We start from the raw sequence: 14,549 nt of genomic DNA, 5'->3' as shown, positions 1-14,549 counted from the left end.
TTTTAAAACTCATTTTATTTTTATTTATTTATTCCCTTTTGTTGCCCTTGTTGTTTTATTGTTGTCATAGGTGTTGGATAGGACAGAGAGAAATAGAGAGAGGAGGGGGAAGACAGAGAGGGGAGAGAAAGATAGACACCTGCAGACCTGCTTCACCGCCTGTGAAGCGACTCCCCTGCAGGTGGGGAGCCGGGGGCTCGAACCGGAATCCTCATGCCGGTCCTGGCGCTTTGCGCCCCGTGCGCTTAACCCACTGCGCCACCGCCCGACCCCCTAATCATGCAAGTTTTATGCCACTGCATTATCTCCCTGGTTCAAGAAAGCTATTTCAAAAGTTCACAGACCCCAATCACACAGGCCTTCTTTCTGCTCTCTGCTCCTTACAATGACTCCCACCTTGGAGGCTTGGGACATGAACTTCTTCCACCTGGGTGGCTTTTTCACCAGACTATCACAAGCATTTCCTCCTCACCCTAGTAGCCTTCCTGATCTCCAGTCACTCTATCATTTATTTTGTTTTATTTTCTTTATAAAACCAAATATAATATTAATCATTTGTCTTTATGTGGTATTCTACTTTTTTCCCCTGACTAAAATTTCAGTTCTACCACAACAGAAAACTTGTCCATCTTGTATCCCTAGCATCTTAAATTCTACTTGGCATACAAGATGCTTTAATAGAAATTAGCAAGGATAAATAAACTATGAACAGATAAACAAGATAATCTGATCTAGAACTGGCATTTCCAGTGGGACCAGATATGAAAGAAATTACACTGGATGGTAGAACTAAAATCAGAGCTATAGAATTAATGAATGGTTTTCAAGCCATTAAAAAAATTTGTGATTAATATAGTGATTTGCAAGACTGTAAGCTCACAGGGTATAATTCCACATAATACCCACTACCTAATTAATTATTTTTATTGCTGCCATGGTTATCACTAGGATTCACGACCTTCGTGAGGAACCCATTCATCCTGGATGCCTTTATTTTTATTTTTTAAATAGAAATAGAGAAAAATAGAGAGGGGTAGGGAGCAAGAGAGAAAGAGACATCTGCAGCCCTGCTCCACTTCTCATGAAGCTTCCTCTGTTACTACAGGTGAGACTAGGAGCTTGAGCCTAGGTCTTTGTATTCGGGAATGTGTGTACTTTGCTGGGTGTGCCACCACCAGACCCAGAAGACTTTTTATTTTTTTATATTTTCTAAACTTTTTTTTTTTTTTTTTAGTGATTTCGTGGTTTTTTTTCCCCCTTTGTTGCCTTTGATTTTTATTATTGTTGTGGTTATTATCATTGTTGTTATTGATGTCGTTGTTGTTGGGTAGGACAGAGAGAAATGGAGAGAGGAGGGGAAGACAGAGGGGGAGAGAAAGATTGACACCCGCAGACCTGCTTCACTACCTGTGAATCGACTCCCCTGCAGGTGGGGACCCGGGGGCTCAAACAGGGATCCTTATGCTGGTCCTTGTGCCACCTGCGCTTAACCCGCTGTGCTACTGCCCGACTCCCAAGACTTTTTTTTTTAATTCAGTGCCCTATAGAGAATGCCATTCTTAAATGAGTTAAAGGAGATTATTGAAATTCAAATGAAGGAAGAAAGGGGCTGGGTGTTGGCGCACCTGGTAAAATACACACATTAAAACATGCAAAGACTTATGTTCAAACTCCTTTCACTTGCAGTGAAACAGGGCTGCAGGTCTGTGTGTGTGTCTCCCCCTCTATCTCCTCCTTCCTTCTCAATTTCTCCCTGTCTCTATCAAAAGGTAAAAAGAAAGAAAGAAAAGAGGGGTGGGGTGGGAGACTATGGCCACCAGGAGTGGTGGGTTCATTGTGCAGGCATTGAGCCCCAGTGATAACCCTAATGGCAATAAAAAAACAAATGGGTGGGGGGAGAATGTATTTGAATGTCAGCAAGGCAGTTGTGCCAACCTAATTATGCCCTGTGACATGTAATTGTGAACAGCTGAAAGACAAATAGTGAAGCAAAGCATTTATTATAAACATGTAGAGGTAAGACTACATGTAGAGGTGTTAATTTTTAAGTAACTGTCATAAATCTAGTCCCAGGATATTATTCCATTAAACAGCATTATTATTATAACAGAGTGCATGAATGATGATGAGCTCCTTTCATATATTTCTCAATACCTAGGAAATTAGGCTTACTAGCCAGTCTCCAGCAGATAACACCTGAGAAAGTATGAGGACACATGAAAATGGCAGACTATTAGTTATACCAACATGAAGAGAAGGTTTCTATATACTGGAAATTCATTTAAAATGCATCCATATTATTTTATGAACACCATACTATTCAATCCAAGAAACACAGAGACACTTTTCAGCATGAAAGGAACAAAAATAGCAAGTTCACACTCGCTAAGTGAGAAAAATATAGGAATGGAATTGTCACTGTTATCATCAATACAAACTAGGGGCCTTTCTCATAATTAGAATAGGGTAAAAGCTTCTCTTTCCTTGAACAGACTTAGAAAAGGATATGGTGAGGTTCAATAAGTAATTGCACCTATTATATCAAAAGGTGACAAGAGTCATGATATGTAGTACTAAAAAATGTTCACATTATTGCTGTTTGAAAATGATTCCAAATTCTAAAATGTTCTTTTTTGCATTATTGACCTTCCTAGAAATTGACTTTCTAGTAGCATACATTTGAATTGAGCAAATGTGCTTTATTCACGTCACTGAACTATCAGAATCAGACTCAAAAAACAGGCCGAGAGAGGAGAGTTTTACTAACTGTACAAACCACCATATGTAACATTTAAAATACATGAAAATCTTAATGGATTTCATCCAATTAAAAAAAAATCCATAAGCTTCCACAAATGTATTCATCTGAGTTCATGTGGAAATGTGTAATACCAAAAACAAACAATAACAACAACAAAAAAAATCAAAATGGTATGATGGTATAAGATGGCATTCATCATGATTAAGATCTAGTCACTAGGCAATCCAAAGGTATAGCATCTATGATCTTTCATGCATGTTTATAAAATATGGACTTGGGAAAGAACCATTTAACTTATCAAGATATCCTTTGAACTCTCATGCATTACAACTAACAAGACAGTGGCAAGTGTGGAGGTCTTTGGGGATGACTCCTGCTAGCCATGTGACTTCTCTATTCCTGTTTAAGGTACAGAGTTGACCTACAAGACTGCCAGTTTTATTCCAGTTTTGCTTTCCAGAGCCCCAAGAAAAACTTAGACTGTAAATAAAGCAGCCGAGGACTGGGAGCCAGCTGAGTCATAAACCCCACTCAGCCACATGTGGCTCAAGGTGTTGGGATTTTGAGAGAGGCAGGCCAAGCAAGTGGAATCAATTTAGGTCAGAGTTAGAAAAGCACGGTGCTCCTCCCCCTCACCCCCCAACTGGCAGTGGAAGATACCACAATCCCTCCATCTACAGCTCCAATACAGGGAATGGTAACTAAGCCTAGGAAAACATCTAGACCAGGGCAGACTATTGCCACAATCTAAAAAGAAAAAAAAAAAAAGCCGAAAAATGATATTTGACAGCCAACCACAAACTTTTTAATGCATGGTTCTCCTGTTTTTAAGCATAAAAGCAATCTTGTTCCTGCTAAGTTATTAGCACCATCACATTTTTTGACATTTGTGCCTGGTACCATTTGGCTTTAGGGTAGTCAGGCTTATTACTTTAAAAATACAGAGTTAAGCATGCTTAAATCACTTTCCATATCTCAAAACATAGCACACACATAGCCTACCTGCTTAGGCATGTAAACTCAAAAAGAGGCATTTCATACAAGGGCCTGCAGGTCAACACCTACTGGTTTTGGCATACTGATGTCAGGAAGGAACTATAGAAAATAAGGTCCTCTGTATAAAAATATGCTACCTTAGGTTCCCTCAGGCCAGAGACTTGGAACTGTCAGCCAGCATGCCCTGAAAAATGGCGACTCTCATAAAGTGCTAGAACATTCCAAACAAATAGGACCCCTCAAAACTGTATACAGATGAGGAACACATAAATGAACAACCTCTTTCATCAATAATTCTGGCTAAATTAAGTCCAGAAGACTCTTCAAAGGGACAAAAAAAGCCCCTTTGTTAAGACATATATATGTATATATATACTTCCAAGACAATTATATGATGCACGTAACCAAGTATATATAATTATCCTGGTTTCTCCATTCCCATTATCTTCATAAATAGAGGATAAAAATCAGTCTAAATGACTTTCTCAGACCTCCTCAAGGATTAAGACTAGCCAGTGTTTTAAAAGTATATGCGTGTGGTAAAGATCAAAAGCAAATATTCTGGTTAGTTCTTTTCTACACATGGATTTTCCTAAGAATGTGTGCAATTTTCAGAGAAAATACTACAAATGACAGCTGTTCAAAAGCATGGAAATTTCGTTGGTGGCAGGAATTTCCTTGACTAATAGGGAAAAAACTTAAAAGTCACATGTTTTTATGTGCTTATTTTTCCCATCCTTAGTCAAGCATACTCACTGTTAATGATTAAGATTTTCAGATAGAAATAGAGTCAAGTAAAATTCTGAGTATAGAACCAAATAAAATGCTGAGTGATATGTAGCTATCTACTACTGAGTGAATAATGCATAGAGAAAGGTTTAACTTGTGGGGCTTGCTTGCCTACAGGAAGCAAACTGAGACAGCAGTAAGAAATAATGCATTTCTTATATTAAAGCATAGGAGCAAGACAAATGAGTCCCTCTCCTCCCCACACCCCACCAAGCCATCCACTTTGAGCTGTTTTTGTAGCAGTGATGATGGATTTACACTGATCCAACCATAGTCTCTCTGACAGAGGGGTTCTCAAGTCATTGCCCTTGTGACCAATGACAAGAATGAATAAGACAGCTGGTCAGGATTAGGCAAGCAGCCTATGGCTCTGGGACCAAGTTGTGTCACTCTGCCCAGAGCTGTGACCTTGATTAGCATGACACTCTCACCACCTAAGCTAACCAGTCAGTGATCAAGCTTTTTTCAACATCCATCACTCCAGGGGCACAATGTGTTCACAATCCCAGCAACAATGTGTGCTTTTTATTTTCAAGGCAGCTGAATTGAGTCCATAACACCCACAGGCTTCTGCATGGTGGACTACGTGCACAAACTGGCCTTCAAGACAGCAACGAGATGCTCAGGCATGAACCTAAGGGATGGCCCTTCCATCCTTAGCAAATGTCAACTGTGACAGAGCTCAGGGAAAGCAAGAAATAGTCAAAAGATTTCTGAAGCATGTTCTCTAAGTAGCAGAACAAAGCAACATACCTGGCCATCCCTAGACTTGGAAAGTTGGCAGGGACGATGAGTACATCCAGTCTGGAGAACGGATGTGTTCCCAGGACAGAGTGTGCTGCTGAGAGGCAGGGAGAGATCAGCTGCAGAAGGGTCTCTTGACAGGCACGCTGGAGGCACTCGGGGACAAAGACCCGATAAGGAATGACCTTTTGGGTGGTTGCAGAGGCATTCTGGAAGCGGCAGGGGTATTCCATGTGACCACAAATGCCAACATGCCTGGGAACAACATAAAATAAATGTCAAGAAGGATCTATACAGAATAAGATCATCTGTATCAAAATATGCTGCCTTTGATTCCCTCAGGTCAGAACTTGGAACTGTTAGCATTATAGTAAGTTATATTTATTCTTCTTAACATGGAGGTGAAGAACTTTCACAAGCAATGACAGTTCATTTGAAGTCCCATCTTGACTATTTCTGTGCGGCAATAAAAAAAAAATTACAGGTTAAAAAAAAAAAACAACTACTGATGTGTTAATCAATGGTATAACTTCAAATTAAGCTGAGTTAAATTAGCAAAACTTTGCCATAAAATAAACAAGGAGGAAAAATCCCAAAGATGCAAGATAACAAAGCAAAGCGCACGCGTGCATGTGCGCGCGCGCGCGCGCGCGCGCACACACACACACACACACACACACACACACACACACACACACACACACACACACACACACACACACACACTCTTCTGTCCTTAGAAATATGCTTCCAAATAACACCATGGGAAAAAACTTTTTCCAAATTCTATGATGATTCATAACACAAAAATAGAGGAATGGCACAACCAAATTCAATATTCCATTCTGGAATTTCCTAGAATAAGAAATGTGGGTTCAAACAGAAAAATGTACCAAGTGGCTGTACAAGTTGTAACTCTTCAAAAGGATACAACCTATCTTGCAGAAAAGTAATCTAGCTGTTTTTACAGAGGCCATCAAAATTTGTGCTATTAAGGAATACAGTGAAACATTTCTCCTGATCCACATGTGTCAGGTCTTATAAGGAACCAAATCAGAGGCCAGCCTGAACCATCTGAGCACTGCCAGTCATCCTGTCAAAGGTGGAGCTGAAAAAAGAATTCCTAGATCCTGACTCACAGGCCTTAAGAGAACTTATCTACTCAGAGAAATCTACATCAAAGATGGCTCTTAGGTAATTTTTCCTTCTGTTAATATGTCCTTTATTTAAGCACAATGGGAAGCTCCTCCAATTTTAATTTATAATTTAGAGTTCTGAATAGGGTGCTTATTAGATTTACAGCATCTACTTCTTTCTCCTTCTAGCGTTTGCCCTTCTTCTGTAGCCAGTCAACAGCGTCAGGTTGAGCCTGATGTAAAGTTTCGAAACCTCCTGTGAATCTGGAGAGGTGGCAGTCGTTGACTATGTGGGTCATAGTCTGTCTGTAGCCGCAGGGGCAGTTCGGGTCGTCTCTGGCCCCCCAGCGATGGAACATAGCGGCGCACCGGCCATGGCCTGTTCGATAGCGATTGAGGAGGGCCCGATCATAACGTGCTAGGTCAAAGCCGGGTTGACGCTTGCAGGGGTCTGTGATGAGGTGTTTGTTCTTTACCTCAGCTGACTGCCGACTCTGTTTCCAAGAGTCTGGAACAGAGAAGTTCAGTGTAGGCGTAGGGGACCAGATTGGGTGACGAGACGTCAAGCGTTGGACAGGGTGGGCGAAGATATCTGCGTATATTGGCAGGTCCGGTCGAGCGTAGACGTGGGAAATGAACTTAGATGATGCCGCATCCCGACGAATATCTGGCGGGGCGATGTTGCTAAGAACTGGCAGCCATGGAACCGGGGTGGAACGGATGGTTCCAGAAATTATCCTCATGGAGGAATATAATTTGGAATCGACCAAGTGGACATGGGGGCTACGGAACCATACTGGGGCACAGTATTCTGCAGTGGAATAGCATAATGCCAGAGAGGATGATCGTAGTGTGGAAGCGCTCGCACCCCATGAGGAGCTGGCCAGTCTTGCAATGATGTTATTCCTCGCGCCCACCTTTGCTGCAGTTTTTATGAGATGTTCGTGAAATGACAGAGTGCGATCGAGAGTAACGCCAAGATAGACTGGCTGGGCTTCATGCCGGATTCTCGTATCGCCAAGCTGCACATTAAGCTCACGCGAGGCCGAGGCATGGTGTAGATGGAAAACAGATGATACCGTTTTTGCAGTGCTAGGGATTAGTCGCCATTTTTTACAGTAATCAGATATCAGAGACATGTCTTTCGTGAGTGTTTCCTCGAGGGTGTCGGACTTGGATGCCTGAGTTGCACAGCATCTACTGACGAACCATAAAAATACTAGCATGTTCCCAAAGCAGACAGAATGCAACAATAATTCCTCTTCACATTTCTGGAGTGCTTTTCACCCTTCTAAAGCAAAGCTTTAGGAGAGCTATACTGCTTTGGAAGAAGCCTTATCCTCTACATAGGACACCAATTCTAGCCCAGGTCATATTCTACCACAATTGAAGATAACAAAGGAAGAAAGAGAGACAGAGAAAATAGAGAAAGGAAGGAAGGGAGGAAGGAAGCAAGGAAGGAAGGAAGGAAGGAAGAATGAAAAAAAAAAACAATGTGGAGACTCACAAAAAAGTACCTGCAGGGGTAAGGTGACATGAAAAATACTTGAATACTGTCGTTTTCTTCTAGGTCCCTGGATTGATAGTTTTGGTTTATGCAGAAGGTGACCATGTAACATTAACCTCTAATAATACTATGCTAGAGCATCAATTTAATCAAAGGTCTCACAAAGTGAAGGGAAAAGCATTTATTGAATTAACTACCCCAATAGCTATTCTTAAATATTTACATATATGTGTTGTCATCTGTGTATTAAGATCCCACCAAGGGGGAGGAACCTTCCTGAGTATACTAATCACTCGAGAAATTGAAGATATAGGAGCAAATATTCAGGACAGAGTAGGGAATATGCTTAAATTTTACCAATCAAAGCACAATTTTACTAAGAGACATTCCATCAGCCTAGAAGCATATTATAGTAAGGGGCAGGAATATTTCTTGCCCCTTAGATGATTATCTCCAATGATTAGAGAATCATTGGAGATAGTCAAGACATACTTTTTAAAGTACATTTGTTCAAGAGGGGAAAAAAAAAAAGGTAAATTAAATTCTATTTGGATATGAATAATAGTATCTGGGTAAGGAAGACTACTTCAGTTGTGTGAATTAACATCATTTCTTCATAATCAAATCCTGGAGGAATGCAGCCAGGACATACCTCTGGCGAGGACAAGTTTACATGCCTGAGGATTCTAGTTATCCCCCATGCCAGAGCACTCTCTCATTCTCTCCCTCTCACTCCCATACCCTCCTCTCCCTCTCCCCATTCCCCTTCTATATCTAGTACATCTTTCTTTATAACAATATGTAATTTTCAAAAACATAGTCTAGGAGAAGATTTAGAACTTCAAGGCAATCACTAATGCATAAGATCATATGGTCTCCCAGTAAAAATGCAAAGGGTATCTGGAAAGCTACACATGTTTCTGAATGTTAGCAAACCTGGGCTTCAGTGACTATTATCAGACTGGCTAATGAAGGACAGAAATGAGGACAAGGTCTTGATATATGTGACCATCTTTTCCCCATCTAATTTGGTCTTACAAAGGTGATTGCTGGAGGAAGAGAAGAAATTGATTAGCAAGAGGTGAGGTGGAATGTTATTTGATGGAGAGTAAACTCAAATTTCATTAATCCAAATTCTCAAAATATAATGCATTTTTTTCCATCCAGTAATTATACTTTAATTAAAATTTTAGGCAGAACCTAAAACGTTGTCTTAAGATTTCTTCTGGAACTATGGTTCCATAATAACTCATCACATGAGCCCTTTTCTTCTTACACTAGTCTTGGCCTTGAAGTGAAAGAATATTATACCATTACAAAATCATGAATAGTATTCAGAAGAACTAGGATTGACCCTTTACCTGCCTTTCAGAATAAATTTCAGTTGTTGCTCTCTACTTATGTGTCTACTCCATTATACTCTCATTATCACCAACAAATAAAAAAATCATAAACAGCTATTCCTTGTATCATGACTTCTAATCAGAGCAACTATTTCAATAGTAAATATTAATATTTGATTGCTAATTGTTAGAAATATATAATAGTAATTATGAACAATGGACAGCCACAGCTGCTATTACAACTTCTCCTTACATTTATTGAACATTTACTATGTGCCAAGTTCTGAACACTTCATTTGTATTATACCAACTAATCCGGACAACATTCCAACAACAATCCAAAAGTAAGAATGTTAATCATCACATCTGAGTCATCATAAGCTTTTTCCTCCTGCCCCTCCTTTCCCACATACTTTATTAATCTTCCTGAGTGAATCTGAATCCTAGATTTTTCCCAAAGCTGAGCTCAGCTGCTCTGTGGGTCTCCGGTTTCCTGTTCCTCATTTTCAGTACTGTCCACAAATGCCAAAAGTGAGAAGAACTGGTGAAATAGTAATAGACCATTGATTCCCTCTGATGCAAATGCTGGGCTGAGACCATCTTACTTTCTAAGAGGTCTTTGCAAAAAGTGTGAGTTACCATATTTTACCCAGGGTGACTGCATTGGAAATCACCTTATGAGGTTCTTTTTCAACCATCTTTTTGTTTCAAGATAGTGCTCTCATGAAACCGCCTGGTGCAAGAGTTTCACTGGTATAGGTTCAAAAGAAACCTCTAGAAAAAGTCTTCATTGGAACTGCGTGTCCTTTTTCCACAACTCTTTTCTTGGCTCACCCTGAAAAACTAGACAATATTTCCTGTATCTTTGTTATTTTCAAGGCACATCCCCCCCCCATGCTATAGTGTATTAAGAGAGTATTAAAAGAGAGAAAGGAAGAAAGGAAGAAAGAAAGAAAAAAAGAGAGAAAGAAAGAAATAAAGAAAGGAGGAAAGAAAGAATGAAAGAAGAAAAACAATGTGGAGACTCACAGTATATACATAAATCAGGAGTTTACAATTTTGTTGGGAGAAAAAAATATGTAAGTTCAGTGGTACAGTAAAAAGTACATAAGATAGGGGAGTCAGGTGGTAGTGCAGCGGGTTAAGCACAGGTGGCGCAAAGAGCAAGAACCGGCGTAAGTTTCCCGGTTCAAGCCCCCGGCTCCCCACCGGCAGGAGAGTCACCTCACAGGCGGTGTAGCAGGTCTGCAGGTGTCTATCTTTCTCTCCCTCTCTCTGTCTTCCCCTCCTCTCTCCATTTCTCTCTGTCCTATCCAACAGCAATGACATCAACAACAACAACAACAATAACTACAACAACATTAAAAGACAACCAGGGCAACAAAAGGGAAAATAAATAAATAAATATAAAAATTTAAAAATTAAAAGTATATATAAGATATAATTTTTATTAACATATTTTTCATTTTTATTGACATTAGGGCTTCACTGCTCTAGGTCAACTTTTCCCACCTACACCTCAAAGACATCTTTGATGAATCAAACCCAACTGCAAGGAAGACTAAAGAAGAAACAAACCAATGGGACTACATCAAATTGAAAAGCTTCTGCACATCCAAAGAAACTATTAAACAAACAGAGAGACCCCTCACAGAATGGGAGAAGATCTTCACATGCCAGACATCAGACAAGAGACTAATAACCAAAATATATAAAGAGCTCAGCAAACTTAGCACCAAAAAAGCAAATGACCCCATCCAAAAATGGGCAGAGGATATGAACAAGACATTCACTTCAGAGGAGATCCAAAAGGCTAACAAACATATGAAAAACTGCTCTAGGTCACTGATAGTCAGAGAAATGCAAATTTAGACAACACTAAGATACCACCTCACTCCTGTAAGAATGGCATACATCAAAAAGGACAGCAGCAACAAATGCTGGAGAGGTTGTGGGGACAGAGGAACCCTTTTACATTGCTGGTGGGAATGTAAATTGGTACAGCCTCTGTGGAGAGCAGTCTGGAAAACTCTCAGAAGGCTAGACATGGACCTTCCATATGATCCAGTAATTCCTCTCCTGGGGTTATACCCCAAGGACTCCATAACACCCAACCAAAAAGAGGTGTGTACTCCTATGTTCATAGCAGCACAATTCATAATCACTAAAACCTGGAAGCAACCCAAGTGCCCAACAACAGATGAGTCGCTGAGAAAGCTGTGGTATATATACACAATGGAATACTGCGCAGTTATCAAGAACAATGAACTCACCTTCTCTGACCCATCTTGGACAGAGCTAGAAGGAATAATGTTAAGTGAGCTAAGTCAGAAAGATAAAGATGAGTATGGGATGATCCCACTCATCAACAGAAGTTGAGTAAGAAGATCTGAAAGGGAAACTAAAAGCAGGACCTGACCAAATTGTAAGTAGGGCACCAAAGTAAAAACCCTGTGGTGAGGGGTAGACATGCAGCTTCCTGGGCCAGTGGGGGGTGTGAGTGGGTGGGAGGGATGGGTCACAGTCTTTTGGTGGTGGGAATGGTGTTTATGTATACTCCTAGTAAAATGTAGTCATATAAATCACTAGTTAATTACTATGAGAGGGGGAAAATTAATTGTATGTCTCGAAGTTTTTCAAAACACAAACTGAATCTTTTCAATATATAGGCTGTGTAACTGATATGCAGACTCTCTCAAAAGCCTAGACCAAGTAGATCAGAAGCAACCAATAGCACAGCTATATACAAGATACTGGGTACTGTACAGCAAACCCTAACAAAAGGACTTTTCAAAGTTAACCCAACTACCAAATAATGTGATGGTAACATTAACTATCGATTGTCTTTTTGATTCCTAAGACAGCAGGAACCTCACATCTCCACTATAGAGCCTTTACTTCCCCCAGTCCTGGAATCATTGGATAGGGCCCACTTTCCCGTATGCCTCTCCCAATCCATATCAAATAATATTGCATCTGCCGATCACAACCTAACCAACACAACGATTGCCACTTCAACATGCTTCATTTCAGACTGTGTCTAGAGACTTCACGTGTGGAATGACAACCCTTCAGCTTCATTACTCGGGTGAGACCTTTCCTTTCATAGTATACTCTAATTCCATCTCAGGTGGTTCACTCTCTAACAAAGTCCCAAAACCTAGATATACACCAGTTTCTGTAAGAGAGAGCATATGTTCACACGTATCTGTAAACTACTGCAAAATATATACCTAAATGCAGAAGTACACTAGAGTTTGCAGTGAGTACCCCCCTAACACTTCCTCTCCATTATTCCAACCTTTGGGTCCATGATTGCTCAACAATTTGTTTGGCTTCATATGTTAACTCTCTTTTCAGTCACCAGGTTCCAGATGTCAACAGGATGCCGGCCAGGCTTCTTTAGACTGAAAACCCCACCAATGTGTCCTGGAGCTCAGCTCCCCCAGAGACCCACCCTACTAGGGAAAGAGAGAGGCAGACTGGGACTATGGACCGACCAGTCAACGCCCATGTTCAGCGGGGAAGCAATTACAGAAGCCAGACCTTCTACCTTCTGCAACCCACAATGACCCTGGGTCCATGCTCCCAGAGGGATAGAGAATGGGAAAGCTATCAGGGGAGGGGATGGGATATGGAGATTGGGTGGTGGGAATTGTGTGGAATTGTACCCCTCCTACCCTATGGTTTTGTTAATTAATCCTTTCTTAAATAAATAAATAGAAAAAAATTAACAGTATATATAAGATATAATCTTTATTAACATATTTTTCATTTGATTGACATTAGGGCTTCACTGCTCTAGGTCAACTTTTCCTCATAAGGAAGAGGGGTCATGCAATAGCACCAAAACCTCTTAGAATACTATGGGGACCGAGTTTGAACCTGGGTTGCCTATGTAGTAAAGCAAGCACACTCTCTAGGGGAGTCGTTCTGTCAGCCCTATTAACATATTTTAGCAAGCAGAGAAAGCATTTGATTATCATTTAAAAAAAAAAAATCACAAGTATGGGATCAGGTGGTGGTGCACCTGCTAGAGTACATAGCTTACCATGTGCAAGGACCTAAACTCAAGATCCCAGTCCCTGACTGCAGGTGGGGAAGCTTCATGAACAGTAGTGCAAGTGTCCCTCACTGCTTCCCTCAGAAGAATAAAGGGGAAAAGGGGCCTCTGACAGTGGTGGAGTCAGCCCTAACAATAATCTTGGTGGAAAAAAAATCCCCAAGTACTCAAAATGCCATCACCAGATTCCAATGTGTTGCTGAAAACTATGCCAGTATATATGAAGATATCATAGTGTTTGAAAGCTGAATGTGTTTTCTAAGGTCATTTAATCTATGACAGTATCAAGTAAAATAAAGTATGAGACAAAAAAAAAAAAACAAGAACAAACAACCAAAATACAAAGAGAAACAAGGCCTGCAGATATCAAACCAAATCAAGATCTGAAAAAACTTCTCACAAACAGTATATGCTATAAAACTTCTCACAAACAGTATATGCTATAAAACTTCTCACAAACAGTATATGCTATGTATTGATATTCCCTCCTATCATTTAATATAATAGTTCTCTTTTGCTAGCCTTTCAATGATAAACAGGATTTGATCCTCTAATATCTGCAAGCATAATTTTACAACTCTAAAAAAAACTTCTTATAACAAGTCTTCTTCCCTCTTTAGAATGAATAACCCCAAAGCTCTAATTTTCTTAGTGCTTCCTAGTTTTCATGTTTTTAATCATTTTTGCTGAGCTCCTCTGGATTTTACCCAAGCTTCTAGTTATGCTTAAAGTCTATGGTCCCAAAGTAAAGACAGTGATTTGAGACAAAAACTTCAAGAGGTTAAACAGAATACAAAGACTCTCCTGTGACTGAAGAAGGTTAAATTATAGCCATATATAATTCGTAGACATTCCACAGTTTACCTAAGTGTCTTTTAACTAACCTGTTTAGTAAAATGCTTACCCATAATGGGCTGGGACATGTGTGAAAATAAGAGCTGGAAAAGGAGATATTCTTTCTATAATTTAACCCACATGAACACCAATCAAAAGTTCAGTGGCCAATGTCATGGCCACATTTCTGGGGCACAGATGAACCCTTTAGGCAAACAAAAGTCTGTGGTACATATCCCCCCCTGAAAACTGACATTTGTGTGACTTGAACTGGTGGTCTTAAGAAGGTTTGAAGTAGAAAAAGGGGTGGGCAAGGCAAGGGGACCATATGTGCACATAACCAAAACCACTACTGCAGTTGGCACTCAAGAGTACC

General features: G+C 40.2%; 1 protein-coding gene across 5 annotated transcripts in view; it reads right to left on the bottom strand.

Annotated features, from left to right (window-relative positions):
* Nucleotides 1–14,549, bottom strand: part of AOPEP (aminopeptidase O (putative)) — a 427,259-nt gene that overhangs the window by 330,960 nt on the left and 81,750 nt on the right. For all 5 annotated transcript variants that reach the window (XM_060200473.1, XM_060200471.1, XM_007539869.3 and 2 more), the window contains one exon: nt 5,300–5,545. In XM_060200473.1, the coding sequence (XP_060056456.1) occupies nt 5,300–5,545 (246 nt within the window). The remainder of the gene's footprint in view (nt 1–5,299; nt 5,546–14,549) is intronic.

Source organism: Erinaceus europaeus, chromosome 10 (genome assembly GCF_950295315.1).
Source record: "Erinaceus europaeus chromosome 10, mEriEur2.1, whole genome shotgun sequence".
NCBI lineage: Eukaryota > Metazoa > Chordata > Mammalia > Eulipotyphla > Erinaceidae > Erinaceus > Erinaceus europaeus.
Note: the sequence above shows the minus strand (reverse complement) of the source record. Positions and strands in the feature narration are given on the sequence as shown.